We start from the raw sequence: 13,740 nt of genomic DNA, 5'->3' as shown, positions 1-13,740 counted from the left end.
ATATCCCATTCCCCTCCACCCCAGTCATCCCGTTCCAAAGGTGCCAGGACGACGCCAACACCACGAGCCTGATGGGCAATGACAGCGATGGCGACGCCATGGACACATCCTGCAGATGTCAGCCGTCTGCTGACAGGCAGCTTTCGCCCGGCACGAACCCGATCCGCTCAGGACCAGGGAACAAGCCTGTCCGGAAACATTCCTGACTTATGAAATATGCGGAGCAGTGTAGAGCAGGCGGAACTACCTTTAAGGAGGGGCACTTAGCCCGTGTGTTCCCAGAATAATTTGTTGCCCATCTGTTAGAAAACTTTTTAAGTTAAACAGAGAGACTCTAGTCGAGTGCCTCGTCTATCAGATACCCGTTACTCAGCTAGTGGGAGCGCAACGAGAAAGTTCAACGTTCTTTTCGGCATACCGATAGAAATTGGAAAGACAAATAGTGAAATTAAAAAAAAGTCAGAACTTGATCTGCGTCTATATCCCTTGAATCTGCATGTCTAGTCTCAACTTTCTAGCTCCTATAGCTCCTGAGATCTCGACGTTCATACGAACAGACGGACATGGCCAGATCAACTCGGATATTGATCCTGATCAAGAATAGATATACTTTATATGGTCGGAAACCTGTTACATACTTTTCAACGAATCAGTATACCCTCTGCACTCTACGAGTAACGGGTATGAGAATAGTTCTTATATTTGTATTATGGCTCAAACTGCACTCCTCACAATAAGCGTTAATAATTTAGATAAACTTGGAAATAAGAATCATTTGGGCCTTATTGATACTTTAAAAGGTTTCCATCTGTTTAGACGTAAAATATGTTTAAGTAGTCGGGTTTAAAGTTCTAAGTGCAATAATCAATCAAATCTAACAAGGCCGAGCAGAAACCGTAAGTGAGAACCGCTCCTCAGGCAAAAGTTGTCACCATTTTTTGCCCCCTGCTCTAATCTCGTGTAATGCTTCTGGCAGCCCTTGTAATTTAGTTTGCAGTGTGTTTTTTCCAGTTAGCGGAGACGGGACAGCGACTAATGACTTGGAATTTGTTGCCCGCCAGCCAAATGAGCATGTGTGCACTCGCCCCTTCTTGTGCTCTCTATCACATTCTGTAAGCCAGCTGTTGTCGCCTCTGTTTGCCATTAACGCCTTTTTCAAGCCGAAAAATAGAGAAAACTGCAACTTAAGTGCAACAGAAGCGTGAAAATCATTAAGCTGCAGCTGCCTCTCCGACCCTCCCGCATATGCCGCCGAACAAAGGACACCGCGGGACAAACTAACTGACACAGACAAAGGGGGCAACTTTATCCCTCCTGCAAAACGTCCAACGTGACGTATGAGTTATACAGATAAATTCCGTGCCACATCACTCATACCACCTATCAGCTTTAATTAAATGCAGAAGTGCAACGCAATTCAAAGCAAATGAAATAAATTAAGGAATTTAAAACTATTTAATTTATAACGCTGTGTGAGCCATGTATGTTTATTAACGCTGTAAATGATATTGGATAATTCTGGTTCTCGAAGTTTAGATTTCTTTAGATTTTGCGTTTAAATAAAACCTAATGGTGCCTCACCTAAAATAAAATAGTATTATTTTCATAGAAGCATTTAGGCAAATGTAAGCATTAAAGAAACAGTAAATACAGAAATATAACCTTAAACATTATTAGTTTTGTAAAATAACGTTAATTGGCAAGCGCATCTAATAGCAAATATCTTTGAATTACATGGGTCAGTTTAAACTTTGAATATTTTTTATTTCACATGGAAATACCTAAATAAAAAAGTTATCCAAATCCAAATATTGCCTTCTTTGTTTTTTCAACCCAAGATACAATGTCATGAAGAACGTGTCCGTTTCTACTTGGTCGAACATAGTGGGGTGGACTTGGTCTATGTGGAACCTTTGCCGGTTCAGCTTCCGTAGTTGCTTCCGAGCTTATAATGGAATCAAGCAAATCATTGAACTCCTTTTCCTTACATTCTAAAATTTGATAAGGTTTGAATTTCTGGAAAAGATTACCTGGTTATTAGGATTACCTTGAGTTGAACATGTTCGCTGAAACCTTGGGGGGGAAACCGACTTATCACCTCCTATGTCGAGTGAGATGTGTAATTTTTTTAATGGGCTGGTTATATTTTTAGTTCCCACACTAAATATTTACCTTTTTCTCTGTTGCGATCTAAAACATTCTTGGCTGAGTTATCCAGAGCGTTTTCTTGGCATTGAATTAAGAGTATAGAGGAAAAAATTAGAAGAACAATCGGCAACCTCCCCATCTTGACATCTCCAATAACAATAGAAAACGAAAAACAATGAATCGTACTGAAGGTTGATTTAATTAAAAAAATGTCAGTTGATTTATTTGCCTTTTAAAGCGTAAGAAACTGATTTTGCCCTCAAAGACAGATTAAAGGCCATAAAGCATGAAACTCTAAGCAACTTGGAGCAATATAAGGAAATGAACTAGCAAAGTGACACCTATGCTAAAAAATGAAGTCAATTAATTACCGCAGTCTTTGCACATTGAACGCAGAACAAAATTCGCAGTCATAAGAGAGCAACCGCAAACCCATTCAGGACAATATCTCGTTTGTTTTTCAACAATGCCCTTAATGAACAACGGAAATTGGCGACCATTAAAGTACATTTCCAATAAATATAAATCAAGTAGACAATGCCAGAAGTCGCGCCAATTTAATACGCGGGAGATCTCGGTGCTTAAATTAAATGGATTTAACTGGACCATCTATTATAAAGCAGAACATAAACCATGATTTAATAAACATTTCGGTAGTTTAAGCCATACTTTTAGGCTAAAATATTTCGCATTTAATTGGTAATATGAGCCAGAAACTATTTCGGCTCTTTATTTTTGAGCATATTTCACACAAATAAAAGGGAGTAACACATTACGAAATAATCGATCAGATTTCATCCAAGTAAGCAGCAATGCAATCGAACAATGCTTAAAACATCACAATGTTCTGACATTGCTGGTTATTTTTCGCTCCCATTCAGACACAGGACTATACAATCATGCTGGCTGATAAATAAGGACGCAATTGACTTGAAATCGCTACCGCTTTTACCGCACTCACTGCAAAAGGGATGCTGCGTTGTCTTCAGATGGTGGTAATACATTATGTTCAGTTATACAAGTTTGTGGTTGTAGTTGAGCACACCCCGCCAGTTGACATATGGGGTCAAATGAAACTGCTTTGAGATTTGAAACTCCTGAGAAATCTCCCATGAAACCTTAAATTCCCTGGAAGGGAATAAATATGCTCCTCGTGACATCCTTGGTCGATTTATTCATGTCACGCGGACATCTCTGGTTTTGCAGAACCTGTCGGATGTGTTTTATTGTTGCCTTTTCACACACGCTTTATTTATTTATTTGTATGCTCTCTTCCACTTGGCTCTTTCGTTTTTCCCGCCCCCATGCCATGCCCATGCAGATGTAAGCCGTATTCATTTTTGTTTATCAATATTTGCTTTTTGTATCAATATGCAAAAACTTTTATTAATGACCAATATGTGCAGATTTCCTTTTCACAGCCTTTTATTTAGTTCAGCTACCAGGGGCCGCTGGCAATTTTCTGGCGAGTTGGCTGAAATGATGCAATGTAAATTTTATTTTAAAAGCTTTTAAGGCTTTAAAAGGTGGCCGTGGGCCATTTTTTGTGCGCCGATAAAAATATCGCCAAGCAGTGATATTGAAAGGTTGTCAAATATGTGTACTGTATATAATTTCTTACATTTTTTAAATTCCGCATTATGCATTGTCCAATTTGGCATTTATTTAAATGATTTATTTTGTTTCTTTTCATTATATCACCGTTGTTGCTCTTCCGCACAAAAGACTGCGGATAATGATTGATGGTCAAATGGGTCCACAGCATTTTCCAGCAGCAGCGGCCTCAGCAGGCGCAAGGATTTAAGTTGATTGAAAAGCAAACCGAAAAATCAATTCCAGCTAATGGATTTTCCGCACCGCACTAGGCTAGATTCCTCGTATTCGGATTTCATTAAATTTTATCTTTTTTCCAGGCATTTCCCCACTTTGGTCATTTGCATCCACTGCGGCATCGATTTGGGCGAAGCAATTTTTCAATAAAGGCATACAAAGAAAAAATGTTTGGAATTCCACTTTGCAGCCCAGGCACTCCTCGTTGTTTAGTTGATGTCTACAGCTGTTGGCGTGACTTGTTTTTCCAGCAACATATAAGGTGTAATCATCATCAAGAGATTGAACCTTTTCCTTGTGGAAGGTCGAGCAAACCGGTCCCTCTGCGGTTTCCTCGAGAAATGGTTGCCATTTTGTGTTATGTATCTATAACTGGCATAACGTTTCCTCAGGGCTGCCACAAAAGCCTCTTGACAATTTGGGGCATTTCCTTAAATGACCTAGGGAGCTTCTTTTACTTCTTTTGAAGCTTTAAACTGATATCAAGCACTCGGAAAATTAATGTATACATTGTACATCCCTGTACAGCTGAAATTGCAACTTAAGAGTTCCCAAGCTATACTAATAGGATTCAAAAGATCCCCAATTGAGTTCCATTAATCTCTCAACGAGCTGTCTAAATTGTGAGCATCAGCAGTGTAGTACTTAGCACCTGGTTAAATATTGATAGCTCGTTTATATTGAGTTCAAGCTCGTCCATCGTCCTTGAGGTTTGTACATGGCTGCCAGTCTGCATTTGGATGCCGCGTCTTTGGCTTCGAGTTAATTAGTCGTCTGCACATTTAAAACCTAATTAACAGCCGTGGTCGTAATTAACGTTATTGGCAGCTGGCAATAACAACACCATCATGGGCAGCATGTGGCTGCGCATCCAGAAAAACAGAGTGCGAACTGCTGCCACCCAACTGTCGGACTTTATTAACTCCCAGTCGGAACGAGGCAGGCATCCGCAAGATTGGCGTATTCAAAGCAGATCAATGGGGCCACCGACTGACAGAGGAGCATGCCGCTCCACGGCACCGCATCATGGCCATTGGAAAAGCGTGCCGGGGGAGAGGAAAGCGTTAGACGCCTCCATGTCGTTGGCAATTAAGCATAAATCCGTTGTCACTGCCCGATGCACATTGTTGTTTTAGCCGTTGCTGCCCCTCCTGTTCGCTACTTTTTCCGCTTACAGCACTGTTGCTTATCCTGGTGAAAAATGCACGAGTTGCCGGAAGCGGCGACCACCAGCTGGGTTGGCCTGAACCCAGCTAAAGGTCCTCGCCAGAGAGAGGAAAATTGTGTAGCATTCAAAAGTTTTGTGGAGCATTAAGAACAAAATGGTTACACTACTAAGCAATCCCAGTGGAACTCTATCAGAAATGTGTTGATTCATAAGCATTGTTTGCGATTTGAAATTTGTGTCGCTGGGAAAAAACTAATTGTTTACACATTACATTATTTCTCATAATTTTGCAATTATAAGATATAAGTTATAGGATAAGAAATAAGGTTTCAAAGAAAATGAAGGCCGTTAAAAACTCAATTAGTTGGATACGTTCTGCATGACCAGATTATTTATTAATTTTTCCCGTGTATGTTGAAGGAGAGACTGCGAGCGGGAGAAAATGTGGAAAATTTAAACAATAAACGCTTGGTGAACTCAGCACAATTTCCTCATGTCCTCCTCACTGCACTGCAATCCTTGGCCACTCCTCTCCGGCGGGATTGCTTTCTTTCCCTGCCCGACACATTTCTCTTTGCCTTAGCCCAACAAAAAGAAATAATTAATTTTTATGGTTTTGTCTTCGGGTTGGCACTTTTTGATGCGTCCGTCTGAATGGAGCAGCTCGGCACTGGAAAAGTCAGTGAAGTGAAGGTGAATGGGAAATGAAGCCACTGCAAGTGTAAGCTGAAGTAATTTAGAAATTGTTGTGTTTTTGTTTGCGCATCTGCTTTTTGTCCAGTCGGAAAATGAAGGAAGAATTTTAGCAAATTGACGCATTTTCTTTAAGGATGTCTGTCGCCTAACTCATTCGAAACCGGGCTACAATGCAATCTATTAAAATCACAAATATTTGTAATCATTTACAGCATAAATAGTTCTTGGAATATGAAATATGGCCTAAAATATGTTTAATATGATTTCTCCATCTTGCAGATAAACTATTTGTTATAATATTTCCAGTTTTCTTACTGTTAGTAAGGAACGGTACCATACCGTACCAAAACCATATAATGTATTCATAAAACCGAATATAAAAACAAGATAGAATCGAGTTTCCCGACTGTCAGATACCCGTTACTAGCTAGTGGAAGTGCAAACGTGAAATTTCAACATTTTCTGGAATATCGGTAGAAATTGGGGAAGAAGTAATAAAATGTAAGGAAAACTTAAAACTTCTATGTCTCTGGAAGCTGCATGCTTAATCCCAACATTCTAGCTTTTATAGTTCCTGAGGTCGAGGCGTTCATACGGACGGACAATGCCAGTTTGATTCGACTATTGGCCCTGATCCCTTTTATTCTACGAGTACAGGGTATAACTATGGTCTTCGCACCCCGTTAGCGACATTTAATGACCATTAGAAGGGTCACATATAGTAACCATGAACTGTCCCACGCTATAACTGTTTGCAAGCGCATAAAAATCAAGCTGAACTCAAGTAACAGCCCCTTAAGGAGAAAGTCCGAGCAGGTCAGAGCGTTGACCGCACCCTTTCCCTACCGAACCCCACTTTTCTCGATTTTTCCTGCTGCCGTCGCTATTGCCATGGGTGCGGTAAGCAGGTGAGAAGTGGAGCATGGCACACACTTCACAGGTAGCCGCAGGACCTGCAGTCGAGCAGAACCGCAGCTGAGCCCCATCCTCGCCACCCCTTTTTCCAGCCACTTGCCACCCAATTTTCCACCCACCCGCCACCCACTAGCCACTCCAGTTACACTTACCATTACAGTTACAGTTACAGTTACAGTTTCGGTTTCGGTTTCAGCTCCTTTGTCTTCTCGCTCATAACAATAAAAGCATAATAAGAATAATAAAAAAGGGGAAATCAGCCAAGGAGGATGAAGAGTTCTTTGTGCTGGGTAAAATTTTTAAATATTTTATTGCTTAATTCCAGTGCGTCTTGTGCAAAAATGTAATGGCCTGCAACGCTCCGCTTCACATTACCATTACAATTGCGAGTATTGCCACCTGGCGCCGTTAATTCGAGTAGGTATTAATTATAAAGCCCCAACGGGAACCTGGTCATAAACAAAGAACATCTTGCGTATTGCACTCCATTTTCTGCTTGGATTGCGGTCCGTTAACCGATGGTTCTCAGTAACCGAAATCGTAATGAGAAAACACAGATACTCACCAATACCCAGTGCAACGAAATTAAGTTTCCGAATGGCAAACAAGCATTTTAATTAATATTTCTGTAGGAAAATATTGCAGGTCAAATTCAGATAGCACTTTAACTTACAGCTTATACTACAAAGGTATTTTTAGTTAGGCTCAAGTCTACTGACTATTTTTTTATTTATTACAGTAATTACATCTCATAATTTGTATGTTAACCAGAACCAAAAGGCTTAACAATAACCAAGCCCATACCCCATCAATCATTCTTAATGACCTTGACAAAATCAACATATAATTACAATTTGCAATTTGAGGCAAAAATAGTCAACCATTATTAGGGGTTGAAAAACACAACTATAAAAGTTCGCATCCCCCAAATGGATTTTTCCAATAATAAAGTTACAGTTATTAGGTCAGACATTGAACTCCCTCGAGGGAATTGACTTTTCTGCCTCAGCTCACACACTCTCTCATCTTTCAGAAAAGAGGTCCTTCCATTCATACGTAACCATTTCCCACTTTTGCATTCAAGTTTTCCATTTCCGCTTTGGCGCCTTTTTCCGGCCTCCGTCTCCGCTCCCAGCTGCATAATATTTTATTATCCCCAACGCCTATCTGCATTGTCCTGACACAACAGGACACCTCCCTCCGGAGCAGCCCACTTTCATTGCCAGTTATCTGCGAGTATCCTTGTGGCAGAATTATAATCTTTCAGGCTCTAACAAGTGCAAGTGCGGCTGGAATTTAATATCACGAGCGCCTTTGTTGTTTTGCTCGCTGGTTTGTTGGTTTTAAGTTTTCGTGTATTTCATTACGGGGCAGTTTGGGATTGGTAATAAGAATCGGGCTTGTGTGCCGCCCGCCACATTCAGCAGCAGCTTAAATCCTTTACACAAGCTGTTTGCCGCGCATAACGAAATAAAATAAATAATCCCGTTTAATGGAAAGGCCCCCGAATGAGGGGGCCGCCTCCGAAGGCATCTCCACCTCCTCCGCATCTTCAGTTCCCCAACGCCAACGCCAACGGCAACGCCATCGCCATCGCCACCATCACCAGGCCCAAAGCATTTCACTCGGCGCAGCAACAATGCCGCCCGGCATCACATTTCCTTTCCAATTTTCCTCGCCATGCCTGCTGCCGCTTTTCCTGCTGCTCCTGCTGCTCCTGGTGATTCTGCTCCTTTTTAGCTCCTTTTCCTTTTCATTTCGCGACGCTGTTGTGCACACGTACGCGGCTCAAGATTTCCCATTCATATCGTGTGCGCCATTGCTGATGATTTAAACAGGGATGCAAACCAGTTCCGAACCGAACCAACCGAACTGAACCGGCTGCTCTCTTCAAAAGAAACTTAAATGGCACACTATTCTGGCTATAAAAAGTGGAATGTAACTAGCTTATTCTCTGGAATGTTTTGCTTTCGCTGCAGCAAATGATTAAACTTTTTCCAAGTGTATTTGTTTGGCTACAAAAAGTCAAGAGAATAAATGCTTTTCGTTGTGTACAAATATTGTTATTTAAACTCAGCAATGTAGATAATGTACAGCTTGCTCGTGATATTGCCAAAAATATTCAGTTTCACAAGTTATTCTGAAGTGTTTTTGTTTGCTCAAAATCATTTCATTAGGAGTGAATTCCGTTGCAAGCAGCAGTAAAAATTAAAATATTTATCGAAACTGCCTATTGATAATCCGAACACGTTCACCGCGCTGGTTCAATTATTCGCTGAGCCACTGAACTGCACAAATCAACATTTTCGATCCACTGGCACCCCTGAACTTTAAGGAGAATATACATCCTCCCTATGCGAAGTCGACATCCTGTTCAATATGCATTTGGCTGGTGGTTAATGCCGCCTTGGGAGTAACTGATTGCCACAGTGGCACCATTATTATGCATTCAGATTGATGCACGTCCTCGGCATTTTTCGCAGCAAGCCTGCCGCAAGTGCACAAACACATCCGGGTGTTGAGTCCTGATTGCGGTCCCAGTTCTGCTTTCCGACATCCTTCAGGACACACACATGCATCGCACACACTTAACTAGCACTTAAGCGTCTTCGCTCGGAGCTGCTTAGCTCTAAATATTATGTTTAATTAAATATGAGCTCATAATCGAGTTGCCCATTAAACCTGCTGACCAGCTTGCCTATCTCCCACTTTATAGCCACTTTATCTGTTTAATTAAAAGGCTGGCTTTTAATTGAAATCGCTCTGATATCTGAGCTGTCACAATTGCCATCTGGCCCCTTGGGCGGAGAAGAGGGATATCTACGTATGATTAGTGTAAGTGCTGCAGGCGGGATTGAAAATTATAATCCGATATGTAGAGGATTATCTTGAAGAACCTTGAGCGTGCCGACGGTTGGGAATTTATCTTGGGCTTAATCAATCAACCCGGGCACTGAATAAAATATGTTCGACTGGCCGAGGATAACCCACGGCCATAAACGAGCAGCTCCCACATTTTATTGGCTATTCCCCGAAGTCCGTGCGAGACTCGTTCGGAAGGACCTCTGTCACTTTGGGTTTTATTTGGCTTTCCCCGGAAAACATATTTATTAGCAACATGTCGAATGGGTAATGCAATCGAGGCCTTGAATCAGTTTTCGCCAAGAGTGTGTGTGCAAGAGTGACTTTTCAATTTGAATGAACGAATGTGGCTGGGTAAATATTTGATTTATTTTCGGGTGACCTTTGTCAAATAGACACATACCAAATCCGACATTCCAGCCCACACTTCTCGCACAGCGCGGGATAGAAAAATAGGACAAAGAATGCCTGGCTTTTCTTTGAGTCAGTTAGTAAAACCCCAACGGTGGCACATTGCAGTAGATAGCTATCACAGTACTTCTGTGCCCTCTGCTGTACATAAATATTCAAAACTCGCACATTTGTCTCTTTGTATCTTTTGACTTGGATGTTGCCAAAAATTCAATTTGCATACTTCATCCCCCTCCCCCAGCCTGGTGCACAAAAGTTTATAATTTTCATTTCTGTTGCGTGGCTCGACAAGCTATTTCGCTTTTTAACTCCATTGCCACACAAGGTCAGGTCGAAAGCGGAGAAACCAATTTAGAATAATCTAACCAATTACTGCCAACGCTCCACAAGGTCAGTCCAGTCATTTTGGCAACGCACAAACGATTATTACTGCATTAGGAGTCGGCAAAGCAGCGCACATGTGAGTCGCATGCAGATAAGCAAACGTAATAGAAACAGATTATATCCCGTCCCCACCGGGACCCACACTCGAACCCATGTCCTGTCTCCGATTCCCCTTCCCGGTCCCATTCATCCGTAACATAATCGTAAAAGTCAAAGCTTAGCTCAATGCTAGATTGCAGCATTTTGTGCGGAGGGAAATTTTTAAAGCAGCCATCGGGGAACGAGATAAAATAGAGATGCTCCGCAGGCTCGTGGATGTGACTCTTAACAAGGGATTTGACTTGAAGTTCTGCCAGACTTAATGTGTATATTTCAAGGACTTCAAAATTTAATCCGGAAATAATGAGATCCGTTCTCAAAAAAACGAAGTATGTGCTTACTGAATTTTTAGGTCACAGTCAATGTATAATATTGAATGAAGATCATTGAAGAAAGTGTGGGGACTTAATTTGTCGGTGCAAAGAACTCAACTAGGCTTTCAATGGCAGCAAATAAATGTTATAAAATACACAATTTATCTCGAAGTCCTTATGAACGTAGTAATACTTGAGCACGAATGCCTAAAAGGTGGTAAATGAGCTTATCTTTATTTAAACTTCAAATTAAAATGCAATTTTCTTAAGGAGTCATCGGAATCAAGCACAGAATCCTTTTCCTTATGTTTCCTTGATGACCTGCGGCTTAAAATCGGGCTCCGATGCCTTTTTAAAGGACTCCGCATACAGCGGAACTCTTTGGGTCATGCGGAAGCCCCAGAAGTCCTTCACCTGGCGACACAGGTTCAGATCGAGTTCAACGACAAGCAGGCCATCTTTGTCCCGCGACAAGCTCTGTCAATAGAAATCAATAAGTTATCAAATCAAATCTTATATCAAATTTTATATTAAAGGGAGACCCTTACCGGTGTTCGTGAGCCGTCGGGAGCAGCGACATAAGAAGATCCGTAGAAGGGGCCAAACTCCCTATGCGCCTTGTTACCATCCCCAGATGTGTACTCGTTCGGGAACTGCTCAGTGCCCACGCGATTAATCGGCACCGTGAAGTAGCTGTTGGCGATGGCAGCATTACGTGCCTCAATGCCCCACAGGGGCTCCGATAGCCGACCGATCGTAGCCGAGGGATTGAAGACAATTTCGGCGCCATTCAGACCAAACATCATCCAGTTCTGGGGGTGATGGCGTCCGTAGCATATGTTTACGGCCAGCTTGCCGAACTCCGTGTCGAAGACCGGGTGGCCAGTGTTTCCCTCCATGTAGTAGGTGGACTCATTGAAGTCACCCACGCGGGGAATGTGGTTCTTGCGGTGCTTGCCCACGTAGCGACCACTGTTCGAGATGACCACTGCCGTGTTCCAGATGGTCTCGCCGTGCTCTATGTCGCGCTCCAGGATCGAGTGGATGATAACCATGTTGTAAGACTTGGCCAGCTCTGCGAGCATCTTGGTCGTGGGACCGTTTTCGGCTTCTTCGGCAAACTCGCACCAAGGAAACTTCTCCCGAGTGCAGAAGGCAAAGGGCATGGCTGTTGGAAATAAATAAGACGGTAATTGTATGCTACTAAGTAGATCTTTCTCATGCTTCATTTGCTCACTCACTCCACGCTTCCTGGGTGCAAATAATGTTGCATCCGGCCTCCGCTGCCGCCTTGATCATGGTCTTCACCTTGTTCCAGATGGCTTCTCGTTGCTTTTCAATGGGAGCCGTAGTGGGGATTACGATGGAGTTTTGGATGGCACCAACTCTGACTATCCGGCACTTGCGAGTTTGCTCCTCCCGCGCCGTGAAGCGATAGCCCTGGATCTCGAATCCATTCTGTTCAGCAATATCTTTCGCGCTGGCGGGCAGCTCAAGCGTTTGACTGGAAATACATATTATATATATTTGATTGGGATTTCATATAATGTTTGGAGTATATAGTTCAAACAGTTGTTTTTCTTATGAACAGCTCTTTCCAATCTTTATGGATAGATGTTTAAACCTATGACCACATGTTTTCCACTAAAATTAGGACCTTAATGACCCCAATACAATGTTGGTGATCCTCACCATGTGGTCAGAAGCTTATCAGCATTTCTAATAATCGGGAAATGTGGAGTGATTAGACTAACAAAGAAATTTGTAATTATTTGCTTTATTTCTACACATAATAATATATAGATAAAACCAACCCCCTGAAATATTCGATTTTTATTTTTATTTTACGTGTTGCGGCTTCGTGATCTTTTCACTTTCATCACCAGATGTTTTCAAGGGTATATACATTAATGTGTAGATGCAAAGAAAACGTAGCTCTCTGAACAAGTTCTATTGCTTAAGGTGATTCGATGTAAGCCTCTTCTTACAAATTAACTTTACGCTTAGGAGCAACACTAAGGTAACAGTGAAAAGCTTTATACCCTTGTGTTTGCAAAAGATTAAGATTAGAACAATGTTAGAATAATCTGTAGGTTGTGTAGACACCCCACATGATGTTCTTTCTTACTCGGTCTAATCTTAATGGTTTTTCAACTGTACTCACTCTTCTTCTACACCGTACAAAATTCGCTTCACCTCCTTTAGTTCATCGGGGGGTAAATGCTTTTCCAAGCAATCGTTCAAATTGTTCAGTTCAAATGCGGACATTTTTCCTATTTTATAGCAGCAGAATATCTCATCTATTAGCGACTCAATTGACAGAACAACCTTCTCCGACCACCGCACTTTTTGAAATGAATCTGCTGACGATCGTTTTCTCTTCTTATCTATACCTCTTTATTTGCATCTCTCTCTCTTGGTTCTCTCTCGGCACCTCTCCCAAGTATTACAAAAATAGTGAAAAACATTTAAACACACTCCTTGGCATCTAAATAGCATACGAAATGAAATATTACCAGCAAGGTTGGGATCTTTCTTTATTATTCCCTTAGCACATATCATTTTCTTTTGTAATTTCTGTTGATATGCCATAAACATTTTGTCCACGAGGTAGCTGATAGTCGGGAACTCGACTTCGGGAATCCCGCTCGTTAAAAGTTAAATTTATCTTTTTGTGAAATACGGACCAATATTGAAACGGTGATCTACCAATTACAGAATTCAACCTTGTGAGACTTTACTTGACGATCTAAATTTCAAAGGTTAGTCAAAAATTTCAACTTGACTGTGTAAGTATAAGAAAATTTTTCAAATGTCATTTCCGGTGGGGAATGAATTTTATATTTAAATATTCCCGCACCGCTTGTTCTGCTGAACAAATTTAGCTTTTAACGCCACATTTTGATCGACGTT

The 13,740-nt window shown here is 41.6% G+C and overlaps 2 protein-coding genes across 2 annotated transcripts; both read right to left on the bottom strand.

Annotated features, from left to right (window-relative positions):
- Window positions 1-1,784: 1,784 nt before the first annotated feature.
- On the bottom strand, window positions 1,785-2,305 carry LOC26526354. Its single transcript, XM_015154988.2, has 3 exons — window positions 2,173-2,305; window positions 2,048-2,101; window positions 1,785-1,991 (listed from the first exon to the last, which is right to left on the bottom strand). Exons 1-3 carry the CDS (start codon window positions 2,285-2,287, stop codon window positions 1,795-1,797), a joined length of 366 nt encoding a protein of 121 aa, XP_015010474.1. The 5' UTR covers window positions 2,288-2,305; the 3' UTR covers window positions 1,785-1,794.
- An 8,726-nt stretch (window positions 2,306-11,031) lies between these two features.
- Window positions 11,032-13,193, bottom strand: LOC6553313 (beta-ureidopropionase). Its single transcript, XM_001979174.3, has 4 exons — window positions 12,992-13,193; window positions 12,069-12,331; window positions 11,376-11,995; window positions 11,032-11,304 (listed from the first exon to the last, which is right to left on the bottom strand). The coding sequence occupies exons 1-4, from the start codon at window positions 13,093-13,095 to the stop codon at window positions 11,131-11,133; spliced, it is 1,161 nt and encodes a 386-aa protein (XP_001979210.1). The 5' UTR covers window positions 13,096-13,193; the 3' UTR covers window positions 11,032-11,130.
- Between the last annotated feature and the right edge of the window lie 547 nt (window positions 13,194-13,740).

This window comes from Drosophila erecta, unplaced genomic scaffold, assembly GCF_003286155.1.
Source record: "Drosophila erecta strain 14021-0224.00,06,07 unplaced genomic scaffold, DereRS2 tig00000000-arrow-pilon, whole genome shotgun sequence".
Lineage (NCBI taxonomy): Eukaryota > Metazoa > Arthropoda > Insecta > Diptera > Drosophilidae > Drosophila > Drosophila erecta.
The sequence above is the reverse complement of the archived record's forward strand: the minus strand, read 5'-3'. Positions and strand labels throughout refer to the sequence as shown.

Coding starts and splice junctions, on each gene's coding strand:
- LOC26526354 (XM_015154988.2), bottom strand. CDS start 2,287: ATGGGGAGGTTGCCGATTGTTCTTCTAATTTTTTCCTCTATACTCTTA. Junction 2,102..2,172: donor AGATCGCAACAGAGAAAAAG/GTAAATATTTAG, acceptor CACTCGACATAG/GAGGTGATAAGTCGGTTTCC. Junction 1,992..2,047: donor GCGAACATGTTCAACTCAAG/GTAATCCTAATA, acceptor ATCAAATTTTAG/AATGTAAGGAAAAGGAGTTC.
- LOC6553313 (XM_001979174.3), bottom strand. CDS start 13,095: ATGTCCGCATTTGAACTGAACAATTTGAACGATTGCTTGGAAAAGCAT. Junction 12,332..12,991: donor TTGTACGGTGTAGAAGAAGA/GTGAGTACAGTT, acceptor ATGTATTTCCAG/TCAAACGCTTGAGCTGCCCG. Junction 11,305..11,375: donor CCGACGGCTCACGAACACCG/GTAAGGGTCTCC, acceptor TTCTATTGACAG/AGCTTGTCGCGGGACAAAGA.